The sequence below is a fragment of the Artibeus jamaicensis genome, unplaced genomic scaffold (assembly GCF_021234435.1).
Source record: "Artibeus jamaicensis isolate MK-2021 breed Jamaican fruit bat unplaced genomic scaffold, CSHL_Jam_final scaffold_369, whole genome shotgun sequence".
In the NCBI taxonomy this organism is placed as follows: Eukaryota; Metazoa; Chordata; class Mammalia; order Chiroptera; family Phyllostomidae; genus Artibeus; species Artibeus jamaicensis.
In genome coordinates, this window is record NW_026522042.1 from 1149637 (window position 1) to 1171279 (window position 21643).

At 63.0% G+C, this 21643-nt stretch overlaps 1 protein-coding gene across 1 annotated transcript in view; it reads left to right on the forward strand.

Annotated features, from left to right (window-relative positions):
• Nucleotides 1-21643, forward strand: part of ANKRD55 (ankyrin repeat domain 55) — a 49164-nt gene that overhangs the window by 20743 nt on the left and 6778 nt on the right. The window contains exons 5-9 of the mRNA XM_053657294.1: nt 3493-3553; nt 11786-11914; nt 13472-13656; nt 18055-18222; nt 20687-21336. Of these exons, the coding sequence (XP_053513269.1) occupies nt 3493-3553; nt 11786-11914; nt 13472-13656; nt 18055-18222; nt 20687-21336 (1193 nt within the window). The remainder of the gene's footprint in view (nt 1-3492; nt 3554-11785; nt 11915-13471; nt 13657-18054; nt 18223-20686; nt 21337-21643) is intronic.

Genomic DNA, 21643 nt, shown 5'->3' on the forward strand with positions numbered 1-21643 from the left:
CATTGGGGACCTCGGCCCCTGTACCCTGTGTCCCAAATGGGCACTAAAACTGTGGGGTGGAGGGAGACCGCGGCCCTTCCAGGTGGGGCGGTCACAGGACTTCTTCATTTCCGCCTGTTTGGCACTAAAATAAAAGGGCTTGGGAAATTCCACGTCGATTCCCAACCAAGCCTTGCTTCTTACTGTCGTTGGGTTACGTCCAGGAATAACAGAAAAGTCCTCTGCCGCACAAAACAAGGAAGTTCAGGGGAGCAGCGCCGGCTCAGAGCCCACGGCCTGCAGGCACCGTCAGTGGTGACGCCCTTGGATGAGGCCGGGGAAATGACGCGTCTGGACGACTCCCAAAATGCGGCTCATAGAGTCATACGGTTTTCCTGGGTGTAACCTTCAGGAAACGGTTAAAATGTGTCTTTTAACACTCTTCTGCCTTGATGGACTTAATTGCCTTTCTGTGCGGCGTTGGCAGTGTCAGTCTGCTTCCCGAGACAGAGAGAGCCGTGTCTGGCTCGTGAGGACCGCCCCACCCACGGCCACCATGCGGGAGGGCGCGGCCCCGGCAGGCTCTGCGCGCCCATTCGCCCAGGCGGACGCGAGGACCCGTCCCCCGGGCCGGCCTGGCTGACCACCGCCGCGGCGGGTCTCGCTGCGACCGTGGCGACGATGGCAAACAGATGTTTACTGACCCTGTTCTGAGTCTCTGTCCTGCCCCGTGGACTGTACGACGGTGCCTGCGTGTGACAGGGACAGCTTTGTCGTCACTCTGCAGATGAGGAAACGGGGCCGGGGAGGAGAAGGAGCCGCCCGGGCAGGGGTGAGGATGCCAGGGCTGCGTAAGGACCCCGAGGGTTTGCTCCGATGGCCACCTATTGTCGTCGGCCCTCGGCCCACATCCCGGGCCTCACGGGGCAGCCGGGCCCAACCCCACGGGGCAGCCGGGCCCAACCCCCACCACCTCGTCATCAGGAAGGGCTCTGCTCCTCACGACGCCCGGGCCTCCGCGAGACGCCACACGAAAGACTCGCTGAGAGAGGACTCGCCGAGCTCTCCCCAGGGGTCACCCTTCATCTTGCTGTGCACACACTGGGGCCCCAGCCAAGCTCGGGAAGGCCGGGTCTGACGTGTGTCCCGCCTCCGTCCCCTCGCCTGTCCTCGTTTTCCCTGGGTTCTCCCACGTGACTCTGTGTCACGCTTGTGTCTGGAAACCTCCCGAGAGCCTCCTGGGCAGAGGCGAGCGTGGCAGGCGGGCCGCCCGGGAGTCGGAGCGAGTCGGCCCCTCTCCGGGGCTGCATTGTCCGGGGCAGGCCGACTCGGCAATCCTCCTCTCGCAGTCTCTCCAAACGGGGGTGATGCAGGACTTGCCCCGGGGAGGGGGCGGGACAGCAGGACAGTCGGTGTGGGAGGCACCGGGCAGTGTCGCTGGTCAGCTGTCAGCGAGTGTGGCGGGGACGGTGGGAGGCAGGCGGGAGGGGAGAAGCGTGGTGTGTCAGTGCTAAGTAACGAGCCCCTGCCGCTGCCACCCCTGCTCCCACCCGGCCCTCCCCTCCCTCGCACACACAGCTCACAGAACTGTGCACACACATGAACATACGTGCGCACACACTGCGAGGCCATCAGGGTCCCTGGGGTCTGGGGCTGCACTCGAGACCCCAGTGAACATCAGACGCAGCCCCTCAGCCCCCAAAGCGCCCGCCCCACCTTTGCTCGCGTGCCAGGGCCTCCCTCCCGCCGACTACGAGCCTGAGTGTGGACCACGCTGCAGTTTTGTGCTTGGGCAGCCACACTTGCTTAAAACCCGGCAGCTCCCGTCTGTCCGAGCAGCACGCCCCTCCCACCTGGTGTTCAGGTCGCTCGCAGGGAAGCCTCCAGCCAAGGCTGCACCGAGATGAGCCGGGGGGGCTCTTCTGTCAGCCCCCTGCCTCCAGGGGGCGGGTCCTATGGCGAGGACTTGCCAGCAGACCAGTCGGCTCCTGCAGCCTAAGCTGAGGGCCCTGGGCCAGTCCCCACTGCTGCCAGCACGAGTGATTTGCAATCACCAGCTTGAAGGCCAGCGGATGGACAGAAGCAAAGAGGTGCAGCCTCTGCCTCACGACCCCCCGTCCCGCATGGAGCCCCCAGCCTCTCAGCAGGTCCCAGGGCTTCTTGCCTCCTGGGCTGGAGCCCCCAGAGGGGCCCCCACGGAGATGGGCAGTCACTAACACAGGGCTCCGAAGGGCCGGGTGGGAGCAGAGGCTGTGTTCCCACAGGGGGCGCCCGGGGGTCAAGAAGGCCCAGCAGCGGGTCCTCTGCAGCAGCCCCGGGCTCTCTGCAGGCCTTCTGCACGGCCTCCACCGTCACTGGTGGAATTTTCTTCCCTGCCCCGGAGAGCGCCAGCCCCTCGGCCTGTCTCCACCTGCGGCAGGAGCAGGAAGGGGGTCATTCTTTACGGGCCCTGTTCTCCAGTCACCAGGTGATGCGCTGTAATCTGGGCAGGGACAGAGGTGTGTCTCACTGCCACATACAACCAGGCACTTTCAGGGTCGTGGCAGGGAGAGGGGGCTGGTGGGGGGACCCCTTCTCCACCCCCCACACTGAGCTGGCAGGACCCAGGGCTATGAACCCAGGGGTCAGCAAAACAGAGGAGCCCCAGAGCCAGCAGCCCCAGGACAGCTTGGGCTGACTGCTCTCTGGCCCACCGGTCACCTAACAGCAAGCAGAGGACTGAAAAATACACAGGGTAGAAGCTTTTCAAAAAAGCGATCATTAAATAGTGCCTAGGGCATACACGCCATTCCCAGTGCTTTACAAGGACTGACACAGTCACAACAAACCGTGAAGTGGGTGTGACTGTGACAAGAAAATGTCACTCTGGGAGTTGCAGAGCTTGGCCAAGGTCACCGGCTCTTCGGGCGTGGAGCAGGGACTCCGACTGGGAAGTGCGGCCCCCATACCTGCGGTCCTGGTGCCTGGGACGAGACTGGCCTCCCACCACTGCCCGGAGCTCAGAGGGCAGCATGGGGCCGAGCTGGGGACAACCGGGGACGGGGCCAGGAGTCAGACCCCCGGGGGCCTGTCCAGGCGAGTTGTGGGGCAATGAGGTATGGCCAGTGGGCAGTGCAGCGCCTTAGGTGGGGTGTGCTCAGAGAAGGCGAGGGAGACATGGGGGTGGGGGACGGAGAGGAGGCAGGAAGGGGGGGGAGGGAGAGAGAAAAGAAAGGCAGCCAGCAGTTTCCCGCCCCCCAAAGCAGCTCTAAGGGGAAACACACCCAGTAGTGGGGCATGATTACAAATACAGAACAGTGTTACCCAAAATGCAGTTACGTTTACAGCCTCTTCCTACCAGAATTCAGAAGGGACACCTGAGCAGCCAGGCTCACTGGGCGGTGGGTGCCTCGCGCCAGCTGCTCAGTCCCCGCCGCCCGGCTGCCACGCTCCGCGCCACAGAGTGGGCGGACAGAGGCCCCCACCGCCGACCGCGTGGTCTGTGCCTGGAGCTTCCTCTGGTTCTCTTCCCAGGCTCCTGGCGGTCCTGGTGCAGCAGTCCAGCCTCAGCGAGGTCAATCACCAGGACAACGAGGTGAGCCTGCCTGCGGGAGGGACAGCGGCCACTGGGCATGTGGGCCAAGGGCAGGGGGAGGGCAGCCTTCCGGAACCGCTCACTGGGCTGCCGGGACCTTCAGGCAGAATTGTCTGCCCATGGCGGCCGCCAGCAGCTTCTCCGAGGGGGGCTGTGGCATTAAGCATTTCGGCACATTCCTGAAGTTCTGTGACCTCCCCGGGCACTGAGAAACTCGCATGGCCCTGTCCTGTCCTTGAGTCCCCAGAGCACTGCTGGCCTGCTGACTCTGAGGGACCGGTGTCAGAGTGCCTACGGCCCCAGCTCCTGTCCCGGAGCCCGAGTTCCGAGCGCCAGCGGCCACCACTGCCACTGTGCTCCTGCCGCAAAGATGTCCGGGCGCCGGGTTCCCAGAAGCGGGTCCTTGGCAAGTGCAGGTCAGGCGCTAAGTAGTGGGGGCTACTTAGCTCTTTCCAGAAGCAGGACTGACCAGCCAGAGCCAGCCTGATTCCTTTAACGAGCTCTGGAAAACCGATTCAAATGCCTGGTTTTTAATGAAGTTAGAAGCGCATGCTCGGTTTGGCCGCACTTGGCTAAGACACTCAGTACCATTAAGCGAGTCTGACAGCGAGGAAAGTGCCTCCGCCCCGAACGCCAGGTGGCACCGTCGCCGAGGGAGCCCGCTGGCCGTCCACAGCGGTCAGGCTGGGCCTCGCCTCCTCCCAGCCGGCCTGGCCGACTGCGTCCGAAGCCGCGCTGCCTGTTCTGTGCAGAGACGTGTCGCCGCCGAGGCGGACAGCTCTGCGGCGGCCAGGGTCCTTGGTGCTGGGAAGCGAGGGCAGTTCTGGAGCAGGGAGGGCGCGGCCGAGCTTCCTTCCTCCACCGTCCCCCTGGGGGAAGGCCTGCCTCTGGCTCCTGCACGTCCGGAACCAGCCACTGCCCACCACCTCCCGTGGGGGACCCCAGGGGGCCCCCGAGCAGTGTCGTGTCCACCGGGCACCACGCTCCCTGCACAACGGGAAGCCAGACTGCAGGGCCCCCCGGGGTGAGGGGCGGGTCTGGGTGAGTGTGTGCTGGGGGCCCTGCGGTCTACCGTGGCCGGAGGACAGAGGAAGGCGTGCCACCCAAGGTCCCAGTGAGACCAGCTCCGGAGAGGGACTGGAGGACCCCCAGCCCGTCCCGGTAACGGCCGGAGAGGAATGGGTCAGCAGCAGAGACCTGACTTCAGGATGAGAGGTGTTGGGCTGAGAGCAAAGCGGAGGAACAGAAAGAGGGAAGCAGGAGTCTGTTGCCGAAGCCACCATGTAACTGCTCCAGGGAAGCAAAGCCTGTGTCACTTGCCGTCCGGGAGGCGAGTGCCAGGCCAGGGCTGCCACCCCCCCCCCCCCCCACGCACTCGGGGGCTGCAAACGTTTGGCGCTGCTGCTGTTACTGGTTTCTACTCATGTGAGTAATTCGTGAATGCATTTGCTTTTCTAAACTCTAGGGACTGCAGGTAAAATGCTGGCCCGTCCTAGGGGACGGCCGCCACACCGTGGTGGCCCAGCAGCCACCGTCCAGGGGTCTCTGTCCCGGCCTCTCCTGCCTGTCCATGGACCCTGTGGGATGTGCCATAGAAAGTGTCACAGTCCCTCTGTGCTTCCGAAACTTCACTTGCTCTCCAGAGCCGTCCCGGGGCCCCGTGTGACATGTGTCATCTGGCGCGTCCCTGCTGATGACCCCCGGTGTGTTGTAGGTCGCCCCCGTCCACGGCCCAGCCACCCAGGGTCAGCCGAGGTCAGAACGCGGTGCCCGGGGACTGCTGGAAATAAGCACCGCACAGGCTGGGACCACGCACAGTCCGCCTCGGGCCGGGGCCTGCCCTCCGCCCGGCGCACCCGTGTGACGGTGTCACGTGGCGGTGCACCTGCCGGGCCGTCCCCAGGCCCTCCCTCCCGGTGGATCACTGGAGCCGTCCTCACGGGTCATCGGGTGTGACCGTCCATCCCTTCCTGCGCCTCCTTTGCGAACCATCAGGGGCTCCCCCGTTCAGGGAAAGCCGGGCGTACGCAGGGTTGGCGTGATCGTGGTTCCAGGACCCCCACAAATGGGGGGGACGTCTGTCCTGTGACAACACCTCTGCTTATTTCACTGCCCCCCCGAATGGACGTTTATGTTGTCTCACCGCCCTCGCGACGCCTCCCTGGGCGTGTCCTTGTCTGAGCCTCCGTGAGCGTCTTACACACACGTTTCTCTGGAAGGCTTCACTCGGGGCCCACTGCTCCCGCTCCTCCACCTGCCCGGCTCCCCGCGCTCCCCTCCCGTGCGGCCACATCAGCGCCCCGCGCCCCCACTGCGTGCAGATTATCCTCGCTCTGCGGCTGCTGTCGTCCCCCGGGGAGCCGGTGGGACGGAGCTGCCTCTCAGTTCAGAGCTGTCCTCACGGTGAGGGCCTTTTTTGCACTTTCTTTTTCGACTCGCCTCTCTGGAGCCCTGGTCTCTCCCCCGGTGGGGCCGCTGGTCGCTGTCTTCCGTGTTTGCAGGAGCTCACACTTTGGAAATGATTCCTTTGCTGTTGGGGCACAAACGATTTTCCAGTCTTTTGCTTACTTCACTTTTCGTGCACACGTTTTAAAGTGCGATGTCATCGAAACTTCGCTCTCGCCGGCCCACAGCTGCTTTGCCTTTTGAAAGGCCTCCCCTGCCCCCAGGGACGTGTCTGCACGAGGCTCTTAGCTGTTACAAGATTTCTTTCTTAAATATGTGCTTCCTTTCCTGGACTGTTTGTTCTGTGCTAATGGTCCAGTTTGGGGTTTTTTTATTTCTGCTTCATTAACCTCACTGCTTAAGTATAAAGAGCTGCCCCCAGTGGGAGAGGCAGACGGTTCAGGCTGCTGCTGCGCCCTGTCCTCTGGGGCCTCGGGGGACCGCACCAAAGACAGGCTTGTCCCTGGCAGCTCCGGGGAGCCCACGGCCGCCGACTGCCCGGACTCCACCCTCCCCTGGTCTCGCTGTGGCTCTGGCAGGAAGACGCCCCCGTGAGAGGGGCCGAGAGCTGCGGGCACATGGGTTAGAGCCGGACACCCACCCAGAGGAGCGCAGAGATGCCCGGTGCCCGGAACGCTTTGTGGATTTTACTCCAGAGGCCTGTTCTGGCCTGAGTAGACTTTTCATGAGTGGACGGACCATCCAAACCCGCGTTCTCGTGGCGTGCCGAGAAAGTAAATTTGAGTCGTAAAAACCAGATGTGAACCTCTGGCTGTAATTCTTAGCACTGACATTCCTAAGATACAGCCACAAGCACAGACTGTGCCCTATAAAGGCAAAATCAAAACAAACAGTCCCCAACCCTAGAAACCATTTTATTTTACTGTTACCAAAAGGTAAAATAACATAGCCACGTTTTTATTGCGCCCGGATTTTTGTCCCAAAAATGCACACCTCGAGAAAATGGAATGGAGTCTTTACCAGCAGGGTCCCTCTGCCCCAGCCCCCACGCCCCACAGCCCACAGGGGACACTTGTCTGGCCCATCTGTGGACCCCTGGGGTCCACGCAAGTCGTCGGCACACTCATTCGACACGTTTTAAGGTGCCTGCCGGGTGCTGTGCAGGCTGCGCCTGCGCTGAGAGGCCGCTGAGAGGCCGCAGTTTAGTGCGGAAGTGGCAGAGGCTCCGCGTGGTTGAGAAGGAGGTGCCCCGCGGGCGCGCGGACGGCCGCTTCTTTCGCTCGCCCTTGGGAGACTTCGCCCAGGAGCTTCCCTGCTGTCGTGGTTCCTGTGGTTTGTCTTGCATTTGTGGCTCATTTGCACTAAAAATCTCCGTTCTAAAGGTTTCTGCTCTTTGTCAGGGACGTTGCTTTTGTCGTTATATAGGGAGGAGGTGAGCGTCTTCAAGGGGTGTCGTGATTCGTGGGCACACCTGGTGCCCCAGATGGTTTCCGCCTCCGCTGGGTCTCTGGCTGTGGGGCGTTCACTGTGTGTCCGGGTTAGAAAGCCCCAGGACAAAGGTGACAAGTCATTTACTAGGCTTTTTACTATATAAGATGTTTTCCAAATAAAAATTAAAGAAAATGGTATTCATGACCGCACTTCTAATAGGTTTTTTTTACTCCTTTAAAGCACAGCATCTATGCCAATTTTGTGTCTAGAGAAAGCCCTTCGTAACTTGCCTGTGGGGCTGGGAGATCGGTATTAATGGTGTGTGCATTTAAAAACGTCCGCCAGGCCCCCGCTGGACTGTGGGCAACTCTGGGTCCTCAGAAGCACCTGGGGCTGTTTTGCTGCCCTGCCGGCCGCCTGCTCCACCCCCAGAGCGCCGGGCGCAGCACCCAGCTGTCCTGCCTGCAGGGCTGCCCGAGCCCGTCCAGAAGTGCAGCTCGGCAACAGGGACCGCTCAGAACGAATCCGATTTCTGGTGCAGGGAACACAACAACTACAGAGGTTTTTTGGGGGGGAAACGTTCTGAGGAGCCGACAGGACGTGTGAGCCCTTACTCGAAATGCTGGCGGCACCGGCTCAGGGCACAGGACGGCTCATCCGCACAGCAGCGTAGTTCCGGGCGGCCCGCGGCCCCTGACAGCGGTCACACTCGGTCCCAGGGGCCTCTCAGAGTGGATCCTGCGTCACCTCCCTGCAGCACGCCCGGAGAGCCAGGTGCGGGTTAGTCCTCGTCTCGGAACCAGTGCTTTCTGTTTTTAAAAAGCAGAATTCTGCACCCACTGGGCCCCCCCACGTGTCTGCTGACGGGTCTCCTGTTTTCAGGCCTTGGGTGCCTTTTCGGCCCAGCCAAGTCCTTGGTGAGGCTCCAGAGAGCAGCCGGCAGGAGCTGTCTCCCCGGCTTGGACACAGGGCTTCGCATTCAACGGGCCCAGTGTGTGACCAGCCCCGCGGGTCCGCAGGAGGCGCGATGCCTGATGCCCTCTAACTCATTCTCCCTGCGCATCACTCAGGCACCCACTGGGTGCTCGGGGCGGTGGGCATAGCACGGCGGAAGCCCCACAACCTGAGCCTCGAACCCTGGTTTTGGTCACGGCTGGCTCCACCGCAGCCGGCTCACCAGGGGCGGGGCTGCCGCGGGGAAAAGATAAATGACTCACCGTGTGCAAGAGTGTGTTCGGGACGCTAGACTCGGGCTGGTCTCGGAAGGTTTGGTTTTCCTGTCACCAACTCTGAGAGGACTGATCTCTATTTCTCATTAGCCCAACTGACAACAGAATAGCAGCAGGAAATTCCCCCTGACTCAGTGTCCTTACGGCCTGTTTGTGCTGTGATGTAAATACACGCTGTGTCTCTGCACCTTGTGTTCTGTGCGTCAGAACACACCTTACTACGCAGAGACGTCTGGAGTCCTTCAGGTCTCCCTCAGTTCAGGCCGTTTGCAGGGTCGACAGGTATTTCTGAGGGCGATCGGGCAGCCTGGGCGGGGACGGGGGGAGCACGCACATCGCAGCGCCTCACCCAAATATTTGCCAGCGGCATTTTGGGGGGGTCGGCGGGGATGACACAGGAAACAAATGGTGGCGTGTGGCGGCAACCCTAGGGCTAGTGAGAATCCCCGTTCTAGACGCGAGAAGACCCTCGGCCCTCGCTCCAGCTGAAACCACAAAGACCAGACTCTCCCAGCATCTGAGCTCATTTCCAAAGTGACAGTTGGCCAGCGGGATGTGCGGAAGGAGCCTCATTGGGGAGACCTGGACTTGAACCTGACCAACCTTGGAGCTGGTCAGTGGCCGCAGGCAAATGGCTCCACCTGCCCGCGTCTCAGTGCCTCACCAGAACCACCTGTGGCACAGGTAGAACTACCTGGGCCCTGCCGGGGCTGCCGTGAGGATCAGTGAGGTGACAGAAGGTTCTGGGTCCCGGGGGTGCACGTGAACAGCGGTCTGCCCATCCCACCCGCTCCCTGGCCAAAGCAGGCGGAGTTGGGTTGTCTGTCCGTTGTTTGTGCGGAGGGCGAGGGGTGTTGTTCGAAGGCGGTAGCTCCCTCCGGCCGCCAGCTGTGTGCAGGAGACCGGGACCCGCAGGTCGCCAGCGCACTGGTGATTACGGGTTGATTCACAGCCACACTTTCACGCTGGATCCTCCCATGACAGAGTCTCGTCGGTGGCTGTGGGCACCCCCACACACATTCACATGCACACACGCTCTCACACACACCTCAGACACACACACACACTCACATACACTCACATTTGCAGCTCTCGCCAAAGACGCTGACAGGCTTCCTGGATGATCCGGTGACAGTGATTGCGCCAGACAAGCTCGTTTTCCGTAAAGGCAGAGTCCTGTTCTGCCTTTCCATCCTGTGCGCATGATTTCGAAAAGCAAAGCCAAATTTCACCAAAGCGAAACATTCACCAGGGAGAGTGAGAAGCTGTTCGTTCTCTGAACAGGTGCTGCCGGGAGCCACGCGGGCGGGCAGCCTGGCCCGAGGCTCACGCTCAGTGACCTCCTTGTCCTGGCGTCTTTCATCCTGGGCACAGGGGGCGCGAAGTGAACGGGCCTGGGCACCGGTAAGAGGAGAGCCGTGCATGATAAGGAGAAGCAGACGCTCTGGAGTCCGGACTCCTAATTCCAGCGGGCCACCTTAAAAATGAAATGCATCAAGCTGTTCCCGGCCCCAAGTAAAGGAGCAGCTGTCAGAACAAAAAGTCCCTCTGTCTTTAGACCAGCGCTCTTGTCCACATGGAACTGATTTCTTGAAATGTCATCAAGTATATCTCCAGAGACGTCATGTGGCTGGAACTCGAAACTTGAAAGCAGACCACAGTCCAGTGATGCAGAACGTGGGACCGGCCGAGGGGACTTCACGTCTAATCCCAGTGCCCCGCAGACCCCATGCCCCAGCGTCAGTTCCCTGCCCACCCGCAGACTCGGGACTTCTCCAGGGCTCAGCTTCCTCTTCCACAGGCCGAGAAGCAGAGCGTGGGCTGACTCCTGTCCCAAACGGCCTGAGTCTCAGGGCCCAACACGGTGTCCGCCTGTGTTCTGCTGGCATCAGAGGCCAAAGCTGGTTGACCAGGTGGCCCTGTCCCACCTGGCCGGTCAGGGCCGAGGGCTCATTAATCCTGTGGCTCTGGCACATTCTCAAGCCTGTGCACCCCTGCACCCAGTTGTCAGGTGAGGAAGGACAGACGTGCACGGGGCCACGTGAGCGTCCCAAGGTGGCCACGTGGTGCGGCCGGGTCTCAGTCCCATGCCACACCTGCCTGGGGGGAGGTGGGGTCCGTCTGCCCGGAGAAGGCAGAGCTGGAGGTTGGGCAGCAGGCAGCTGTCTTCCCACCACACCTAACGCGAGTGGAGAGAGATGACACACGCTGGATCTCACAGAGGTCCCTGGGTCAGTGATTGCTACCTGGGGACACGGTTAGCCCTGCTGTCCTACCCCGGCGGGGCCCCCCTCTCCCTCCGCTCCCTGTGGGTGGAGCAAGGGCCCAGGGCGGGACCCCTCTCTCTGCTGCCTGCCACCGAAGGGTCTGGGCAGGGCGAAGCGGCCAGCAGGAGTCCGCTGACCATGAAGCGGTGCTGGGGATGTGCACCCGCGGACCCTGAGAGACACGGGCTCGCCCGACTGACCAGTCCGCCCCGGTTCTCCGGAGGCCGTGGCGTGACTGGCTCTCCGCAGTGCACGCCGGGTCGGCCGTCATCTGCTCGGAACCCTGTGCTGCCCTCCCTCCGGTTGCCCTCAGAGTGACAGCCCAGCACCTTCCCCGGGGCGGGCGGCCCGCCCCACAGCCTGGGGCGGCCCCACGCACGGGGCTCCCCTCCGTCTCCCTCCATTCTTCCTCCGTCACCCCCGCCGTTTCCCCTCGGCTGCAGTGACTGCGGCACCACAGCACGGTGGGATGTGCGTGGCCCTCGCGGGGGGGATGGCGTCCGGCGCGGCTCAGCCCCAGCGCCAGCCTCTGCGACCTGCTGCCGGCCCCCAAAGGCCCGAGGAGCGGCCCCAGCGTCGCCCCCCAGGGCTGTCCGCGTGTGTCCTAGCTCGCGGCCTTCTGAAAGACCCTTCGCTCCTCTGTGCACATTTGTCCTCTGGCTTCCTCTCCCACAGAACAAGCCCCACGGGGCCAGGGCCTGGTCCACCTTACTCCCCGCGGTGTCTGCACCCCATGTCCCCGTGCAGAGCAGGAGCCCAAGGACCCTGGGTCGGGTGACCGTGCGAGCAGGGCATGAGCGGGCGGCCCACCCGGCGAGGCCCTCGGCCCGGGGAGGACGCGCGAACGCGTCTCCCTGGCAGCCGCGCTCACCTCCGCCGCTCTGACTCTGGCTTTGCAGGGAATGGCGCCCCTCCACTGGGCGGCTTTCCACAGCCAGCCCCAGCACGCCCAGCTGCTGCTGCGGAAGGGGGCGGACCCCGCCCTCGCGGACAAGGACTTTAAGACGGCTCTGCACTGGGCAGTCCAGGTAGGACCGGGCGGCAGCGCCCTGCGGGCGGCAGGCCTGAGGCCTGGGGCGGTCAGGGGGGCGGCCGGAGCGCCGGCACGGGGCTTCTCTGCGTGACAAGGTAGGGTTCACAGTGCCCTTGTCCCCTCCGCTCACATCCGGGGGACGAGCACACCGGTCACTGTGGAGGATTTGGGGGCGTCCGTTACAGAGAAGCGACCCCGCGAACAAGGGGGGGGGGGGGGGGGGGGGGTTACGGGCCATCAGGTAGGACCTGCCTTGGCTTCACACTCACACACTCACCGCACACACGCACACTCACACATATACATAATCACACACACTCACACGTACCTCACAGGTGCGCACACACAGTCACACACATACAGTCGTACAAACTCACATGTACACACACAGATACTACTACACAGTCACACACACACCCCCCTCTTGCCCTCTCGGTGGCCGTCACGGGCACACACGCTCCAGGATCAGCCTTCGGGGCATCTAGACTGTGGCTCCTTTCTTCCTCCGGAAGCCCCCAGAGCAGGGGCCCCGAGTGCCGCCGTGGCTCGCGACCCCACGTCACTGTCTCACTGTCTCGAAGGGGAGTGAGTGTCGGAACACGCAGCGGGAGGCACCAGGGCCGGCCCGGAAGTGGGCCGTGGGAGGGGGACGGAGGACGGAGTGGGGGACCGGGGTAGCCGGTGTCCCTGCAGCGTTTTCTCCTCCCGAGGGGAAGGGTTAACCAGGGGTCCTCTGCTCTGTCCCTCAGGGGACAGTGGCACTGGGCCCCCCCGCCCAGCAGGCCTGCGAGCCCCTTTGAGTTTCGATGCCTCTGAGGCCGCACCCACCCACCCCGTTTGCTCCCATCAGCCTGGGCAGGGCGCGTGCTGAGCGGCTGTGGGCCCTGCCAGGGGGGTGTCTGCCCTCCCGCCCCCGGGCAGCGCCCAGTGGTCTCCAGTGACATGCAGGGGCCCCTGGCCCTTTCAGGGCGACATGGGTGCCTGAGGTCAGGGGGCGCGGAAGGGGTTTGGAAACTGCCCTGGGTTGGCCCCTCCGACTGTGGCTGCTGCAACGACACAGCCAGCCCTGGGCCAGACTGCGGGGCGAGCCAGTTGGCTTTTGTCACCTTCCCCTGCCACAGCACTTCAGTGTCTAATCGCCCGCCCTGCCCCCAAAGACCGGTCCCAGCCCGGGGCCCACTGTTCTTGGTCAGCATGTCCACGGTCGTCATGCCAACGTGAGAACTGACCCGGCCGATCTCTCGGCCGTCAGCTTCTGGGGCCTAGTGGGGAGCGGGATGAATGGATTCACTGAGCGGGCGGCCAGCGGGCGGCCCCAGCCCCATGCCAGTGCCAGTGTCCGTCCACCCATGACCCCGTGCTGACGCGGCCCCTCCTCGGATCCCCAGTCACAGAAGGACTGAAGCCTCCGCAGCGAGCGGACACAGCGGGCTCCACAGGCGGCCGGGACGGGGCGGGGTGGGGCGTGTGCCTTTGCTGGTGCGGGCAACGCGCTGCTCTGTGCCCCTCCCCGCATGGCGTTGTGACGTGCCTCCCCCGACCTGTCTTCCAGAGCGGGAACAGGACGCTCTGCGCCCTCATCCTGAGCCACCGCCAGGGCCCCTCCATCGTCAACTGCGATGATGAGAGCGGCAAGACCTGCGTGCACCTGGCCGCCGCCGCGGGCTTCAGCGACGTCCTCGCTGAACTGGCGAGGGTCCCCGAGTGCAACCTGCAGGCCCTGGACGTGGAGGACAGGTACCGAGGCGGCGCAGAGTGTGGTGGCGCCAGGCTCACCCGCTGCAGACGCCCCCCTCCACCGAGGGGGCGCGGCTGTGGGGTTGCCCTGCGCTGCTCCAGCTTTATGCCAGCTGCTCACATGCGTGCACACACGTGTGTGCCCACAGCAACATGGGCCGCCCTGTTTCCAAAGGGCGGGGCCGCTGCCGTGAGGGGAGACGCCGTGCTGTGAGACCAGCCGCCATTTGCCACACGTCCTCCGCGTTCTCGGGCTTTGGGCAGATCGGCTCCCTGCCCTGTGACCTTTCCGTCCTTGACCCGTGTCTTGTTTTTCCTTATTCCTGAATCATGTGGTCAAGGCAGCAGTTCTGTTCTCCACACACAAGCACAGTAGAGGCTTTGTGTCCAGAACAAGGTGGGACCCTGTCAGGGTGTTTATTTTTGGTTTTTGAGTCATTAAAGAGGTGTTGGCAGGGAACAGGAAGCGAGGTCCAGAAAGGGAAGAGACTTAACTCGGGGGCGATTAGCAGCTAAGTAAAGCCGTGTGCCCCGTCTTCCACACACGGAGGTCTCCAGGACGCAGGCCCAGCATCTGCACTCACTGCCAGGGCGCCCGGCTGCAGTGCGGGCCTCACCTCTGCCCAGGTCGGGCACCCGCTCAGTGGAAGTAGAAAAGCAGAACAAAACGGCGCTACAGAGAGTAAGTTTAAGGCATCTATGGCCTGTGGTGTCCACCCTCCTTTCCTGGAGCGCAGAGCCAGCCACTTACTACTCGTCCTGATTTTAGAGGCCACTGGGCGCTGCAGGTGCCTGAAACCCTCGCACTGCGGGGAAGGCGCCGGCAAAGCTGCTCATGGGTCTCGGAGGCTGGAGGGGGCTGCACCGACCTCGGTCAGAGGGAAAGTCCCGTCCCTGTAGCAGGGCTTCGCTCAGGCAGGTGGTGGTCCCCCGTGCAGCTGAGAGGACACGGGGGCTTCAGTCCCAGGGGACGGCAGCGAGTGCCCTGTGAAGAGCAAGGCCGGAGAACGGCCAGCGGCCGACTCCAACACCCTTCCGGAACCAGCTCCTCGCCGAGTGGTTCCCATTGTGCAGCCCCAGGCTGAGCAGAGAAAATCTCCGTTCCTCTCTGCCACAGGCCCCAGGGGAGGAAGTAAAACCGGGTGGGGGGTGTGCGAGGCGGGGCCAGGAGAGTTGGAGGCGAAGTGAAATCTCCCAGAGCCCCGTTCCTGCCCCCGCCACCTGCGTGCATCCCGCCCGGTCTCGTTCCCCATTTTCCGCACCGAGCAGAGGCACCTTCTCCCCGAAACTGGTGAGCTCGTGCTCGTGGGAACGGGATCTTTCAGCGCGTTGTTAGGCTGCTTTACACAGTGCGGTCGCTGCGACCTCCCTCTCCTCCTCCTCCGTCCTGGGGGAGAGAAAGTCTTTGTGGGAAGGGAAGGAAAATAAAGTGCTGACTTAAAAAAATAAAAGGGGATGAAGAAAAACAAGGGGAGAGAGTCCTCCTGGGTATTAAAATACGTCACGAATCTACTCGACTTAGAACTGGGGGTGCCAGCCTGTGTCGATGGCACGGAACCCGTGACCCAGAAGTAGCCTGCGACACTGCAACGCCCCGGATGTCACCAGTCTGGGAGGTCCCCCCGCCCTTCGGTGCCCAGGTCACCCGACCCAGGAAGGACGGTTTTTCATCGAGTTCTCCCCGTGTGTCCGCGGGGCTCTCCAGGGAGGGTGGGCTTGCCCGTAGAGCTCCCCTTGGCTTCGGACCCTCTGGCGACCCTGCGTTCCTGCACCCACACCCCCGACCGTCCCAGCCACTCCTCTCTCTCTGTGCACGTCTCCTGAATCACGAGCCCTGCCCTCCACCCCTCACTGTGGGAGCTGAGGCCAGGCCCTGGGACAGGAGGAGGCCCGAGCCGTGGAGGCTCTGGGACCCGGAGCACCGAGGGCTGGGGGGAGCCGTAGCTGGAGGGACACGGCAGGTCGCCCCGAAGGCTCTGTGTGCGTCAGGGAGGAGTTGTCTCCGAGCCCCCTCGCCTCTCTGCTCACCTGGGCCGCCTCCTCTGAGCTGGCAGTCAGAAGTGTGAGAACTGCTGCTCCAGCAGTCCTTGTGAAGGAGGGTTTCACCCCGAAGCCCGCCGTCCCCTGTCGGCTCGCCAGGCCCCCTCGGGTTCAGCGGCCCTGTGCTCTCTCAGCGGGGGCGGAGTCTGCCTGGGGTCCCGCCGCATCTCCAGACGAAACCTTCGAGCCGCCTCCCGCGGAGCAGAGCGCACCCGTCTGCCACTCGCCCACGCAGGCGGTGGTACTGATCGCTGTGTTCAAAACCGAGTGGGGTCCCGGGCAGCGCCTTCGCATCACTGCCCACCGTGTCGTGCGAGGAGGGGGGTGTGCGGTTGACCGCTGACAAAGCCCGAGTGTGGGGAACTTGGACGCCGTGGACGTAGCTGCTCTCCAAACACCGGCATGGTGTCCTCGCTGTGTCCCAGCTGGGCCCCGCTCTGCCCGCAGAGCAACCGAGGGGCTGTGCCAGGCAGGGCTGCAGCAGCGGGCCAAGGAGAGGCCTCCGGGCCCTCCCACCCCTCCCCAGGACCGCCCTTCCCCGTGCCCCCCTCCCCAGGACCGCCCTTCCCCGTGCCCCCCTCACCCTCCTACGGCCCCACTGCCTAGAGAGCCACACAGACTGCCCCACCCCGACGTCCCAGCAGCCCCACCGAGGAAGCAGTTGTGATCGGCTCCGCTCCCGGGGACAGAGCCCCTGCCTGCACCCCGCCGCTGCACCCCACGGCTAGGTTGCGGGGTCTGGCCCCTGCGCTCCGGACCAGCTCTCAGTCCCAGGCCACGCTCTGGAAATGGGGACACAGCTTCCCTGGTCTGTCTCGTGCCTCCTGCCCTGTGGTTGAACACAGGGCCAACCACCGTCTGTCCTGGGAGAAACGAGGTGGAGAGAGCAAACCCGCACCCAGGCCGGGGTCTGGCGCGTGACCCCACCACCCGGACAGGTGTGACGGCCAGTGCTGGGGAGCCCTGTGCCTGGGAACTAGCGTGGCCGCACCCTCACTGCACACGCAGACCCTTGTGTAGCGTTTCCAATTCAAGTACATACAGAAGAAAACAATGATTTTTTTAAAATTTACAGTTCAATGCACCCGTCTGGTGTGCAGCTACGTGATTTCAGCATGCTCACGATTTCCTGTCAGTGCCACAGATCAGATTCAGAATGAGCCATCCGTTCTGGCATCAGCTCCCCTCCTGTTTTCGCAGCCCTCCCCCGATTCCCCCACATCAGCTCCCCGACTCTCCGCCCCGATCAGCTCTCCTGGAGGAGGCCTGCCTTCTCCAGAGGCCGCATCTGCGGACCACTCGGTGTGGAACCATGGGAGACCGCCTTCTCTCACTGAGCAGGCCGCGCCTGGGCTGCACCCGTGCGGCCCCGCGTGGCTGAGGCCGCCCGTTCGTGCTGGGTTCCACTCCGCTGGGTGAGGAGCTGCTGTCCGCTGGCGCAGTTACCTGGCATTTGGGGCGATTATGACTCGACCACCAACGTTCACACCCAGGTGTGTGCACCTGAGTTCTCGTTTCTCAAGCCAAGTAGCACCGAGCAGTGAGACTGCTATTCACGCAGTGACCGTGTGTTTATGGCGCAGAAGGAACCGGCACACCGCCTCCCAGGTCGCCATCACCGTTCCGCCCACCGGCAGTGTGCCGACACCCCCGGGTCTCCGTGTCCTCCAGCACCCGGGGTGGCCAGGGCTCGTGTGTTCCTCTTGTTGGAGGTTGGCCGTTTCGAGGGTCTCGTGCTGGCGTCTCCCCGGGGACCGACGCCTTCTCGCAAGCTGATGTACCGTTCATGTGTCTTCTTTGACGAAGTGTCTTTTCTGGGCTCCTGTATTTCCTCATTCAGTTTCGAAAGATTTTGCATGTTCTGAATATAAGCCCCTTATTGGGCATGCGATTTGCAAATGTTTTCTGCAAGTCTCTGGCTTTTTCTTTTCATTTTATTTAAACAGTACTGGTCTTACATTTTAATAAAGGTTTAAATACTGATGAGTATTTATTTATCTCCTGGTTGATGAAAGACTTTCTAAGCACAAGCTTGTGAAAGAAACAATAATGAAGAGGTGATTTTTGAAAAATTTATGGAAGATCGCAGGAGGAGCCGGGCTGGGAGGAGGGTAAGTCGGGTCAGTCTTCTTGGAAGGCAGTTCGGCATGAAGTACAAAGAGCTCTTCCGGGAGATGCGCAGAAAGGCGGAAGGCTGGGGCGCACTAGACCCCGCCCCAGCCCCGCCCCTCGCCCCGCCCCTCGCACTCGGACCACCCTGCCGTCCCACACTCAGCAGCCACCCGCCTCTCCTGCGCCACGCAGGGGCCTGTTCCGCCTGCGCTCACTTGCTTGCGTTCTCTCCCGCCCGGTCCCCAGGACACCCCTGCACTGGGCGGCGGCGGCGGGGAAGGAGGCGTGCGTGCAGGCCCTGCTGGACCTGGGCGTAGACAGCGGCCTGCGAGACGTGCACGACGGCACGGCCCTGGCCTACGCGCTCCGCGGCGGCCACGTGGCCTGCGTCCAGCTCCTCTCCCGAGACAGCAGGTGAGTGTGGCGGGGGCGTGTTCCCTCTCCTCCAGCCCCCCAGCCCCCCACCCCCCACCAGAGGGAACTTGCCAGTTCGCCAGCTGCTGTCTGGGTCAGCCCAGCGGGACCCTGACAGCTGCCTTTGGCACTGTCTGCACGCAGTGACGTGCCCTCGACTGGGGAGCCAGACGATGGCAGTGAATCCGTCCACCTGCGTTCGAGGGACTTCAGCCCCCTGGTTCCCTTCGCTCCCTTCCTCTTCCCCTCAGCGCATGGCCTTGCCTCCTCCCTGCCGGTCGTCACACGGTGTGTCCGTGGGCCCTTCACACTCTCAAACACGGCGGAAGACCCCAGAGAGCTCTTGATCATGCGACTTAACACATGCACATCAACCATTAAAACCGAGAGCGTTTTCAGTGTAATGTTTATGTAGCTGTCCATTTAAAGTAACCGTGAGCCCTTTACATTTACATGTTAACACAAACACCATACTCTTGGTTGAAACAACGTGTTACACAGAACACAAAAATACTGTAACAGGAAGAGCCTTGCTGTCCAACGTTGGTTTGCAAACCTCTCTGACATCGGAACAGAAGTTTAGGAGAATTCACCAGGACTCTGCAGCCCCCGAGCTCACTCTGGTACGGCCGTCGTTCGAACCGACGCGTGTGGGAGTGGCCCGGCCTCACGGAAACACGCAGCTGGACAAGGAATGATTCAGTCGCCTTTGCAGGAGCTCTGCCAGCAGCCGTCTGCAGGGTGCACTCCACCCTGTGAGTGTGCGTTTTCTGTGACATTCAAGTCCGTTTGTCTGCACACATGGTGTTACAGCATCTTGCGTTGGTCGTTTGGAAGACACTGGCTCGCTTTGTGACGAGTGTCTTCCAGATGTCACCGGGCTTTGCTGAGATAAGTGACAGGGCCTGTGCAGCCGGTTCGTGCACACCACTGCCCTGATGGGGGCCCAGTTGACCCATCTCACCCGGTATCTCCGCTGCGCCCCTGCTGTGAAGGCAGCGTAGGGAGGAAGACGGTCCTCTCTGTGTCATTGGGAGCACCACGCACCCCACGGCCCCCTGAGGGCTGTCCGGACCGTGTCCCCAGGGCTCACAGCCACACTGGGGGGGTCCACTGGCCCAGAACCCCCCGTAAGAGGACAAAGAGGCGGCTGCCGCAGCTGCCAAAGCAGCATCAGCCCCCAGGCAGGGGGGCGCGGTCCACAGAGGAACTTGAACTTGAAACGGGGCTGGAGACCCCCGGGGGCCTCTCCAGGGGCCCGGGAGCCCCCCAGAGCGTGGAAGGGGGAGACGAAAAGGCCTCCCTGGGGTAAAGGTGCACTCCTGCGCTGTGTGTCCCAACTGCACGCGATGCTCTTCAGGCCGCAGGTCCCAGCATCTGGCTCTCCAGAGCAGGTGGCCGTCTGCCTCTGGGGACGCACCGCAGTCCGGCCGCATCCTCCGCTCAGGCCTCGGAAAGCAGTAGGTCGCCTGCGGCCTCAGAAGAACCGAAGTTTCCGAGGGGCGAACACAGAGCGGTGCCCCAGGGAAGCCCCGCGTGTGCGGCCGCCGCTGACCTTTCTCGCCTGCCGTCCCTGCCGCTCACTTCCCTCCCTCCCACCTCTGGCCCTCCGCTTCCTCTTCTGCGGCTGACGCCCACGGCAGCTTCTCTTCTCCATCTCCATGAGCACCGTTTTCACGGAGTGTGTTCAGTAGGAAACTTAGTGAGAACTGGAAGGGGCTCAGAAAGCGCACCGCCAGCACAAGGTGGGCAGGCTTCCTGGGGGGGGGGGCGTCAGGGCCCCGCCCCAGCCTCCCGGGGTCCCCGGGGCTGTCAGAGGGGCCGAGACCAGGGCCGCCCCTCCGGACTCCTCGGGGCTCCTGCCGCCCAGCAGCTGTGCTGGCCCTCGACCTTCATCTCCGGCTGAGAGCCTGCGTCCTCACCCTGCTCCTGCCTGTCCTTGAGAAGGGAGGGCAGGGGGCTGCCGGCTGTTCTCGGCGGTGAAGGCGGACCATCCGGGGCAAATCTGAAAGGACAGCCTCTGAGCCAGGAGGGACCGGTCCGGGACCCATTCTAACTGGGAGGGACGGGCCGTGTCCAGAAAGCTCCTCTGTGGAGACCTGCGAGTTCCAGCCTGTTCCACCTCACGACCCGTAAACCGGTCCCTGAAATCCGGCAGCACCAAAGAATACATGACATCCTTTGCCGATCCGACAAGAAATCGGTGTGAATTTGATTCATTCACACTAGACGGCTGTTGTGTTGCCTGTGGTCGTTTTTTTAATGTGACAGTCTAAGGGGAAAGAGGCCAGTGCCCCTGACCAAACAGTCGGTGGCGTGTGTTTGAAAACCCGCGGTGGACAGATTGAAGATCGCTGGTCCAGAAGGGGGTTGTGGGTGAGCCCAGGGGCCGGACCGGACCGGGGATTCGGGTGGGGGTGTCGCCACACTCGCTGACCTCACCTCTGTCCCCCGCATTTCACAGAGCGGAGCCTGCTCGCCCGCCGCCTCCCCAGCCCAGCAGGACCCAGAAGAAGGAGGGGCGGTTCGGCGTGCTCAACCAGATCTTCGGCAAAGGCAAGAAGGAGGAGCAGAGGGCCTCTCCAGAGGGCGGCTGCCAGGACGCCCACCGAGGGAAGCCCCCCTCGGAAGTCGATGACATCATCACCACCTTCGACAGCGTCCTGGGTACCAACTGCCAGGAGCAGCCTGGGGATCAGGAGCCCATGGTCGGCTTCAAAAAGAGGACCCCTGAGGATTCAAAACACCTCTGGCCCGAGAAGAGGCCGCTGGCCCGCCAGGGGCTTCCACCAATCAGGACACAGAGCCTCCCGCCCATCACCGCGGGCAACAGCCTCCCCATGGCCTGCTCTGGGGCCCCCTCCAATACCGGCCCCGGCCCCGGCCCCCAGCACACGGGCCCACCGTCTCAGAAAAGCTGGAGCGAGCAGGACTTACTGCACAGCAGGCCGGGCGGCCAGGCGCCGCGGAGTGACCCCAGGCGCGGCGATCCCCGCCAGGGGCTCTGCCAGGTGTGGCCGGCGTCCACGGCCGACCGGCTGCTGTGCGGCAGACCCAGGCCGCAGGACGCCCCGGGGCCTCCGCACCTCCCTCACCTGCACTGCCCCTCAGCAGGTAAAGTGCGGGCTTCCTCCGTCCTCGGTCCGGGCAGCCTCTCTCGAGACGGGTCCTGTCTGGGGAGGGGCTGGGCGACGGCCTCCGGGAGGGCCGGGCCGGGGAAAGTTGGCGGTGGGTGTTTTCTGCTTTTCTCTGTTTCTGATGCCCCTTGAGGACATGGTCGCTGACTTGAGAGAGGAAGGGAAGGAGACAGAGAGGGAGAGAGACATGACGTGAGAGAGAGCCATCCGATGGCTGCCTCTTGTCGCACCCCGACGGGGGATCGAACCCGCTGCCTTTGGGTGTGCGGGACGATGCTCCATCT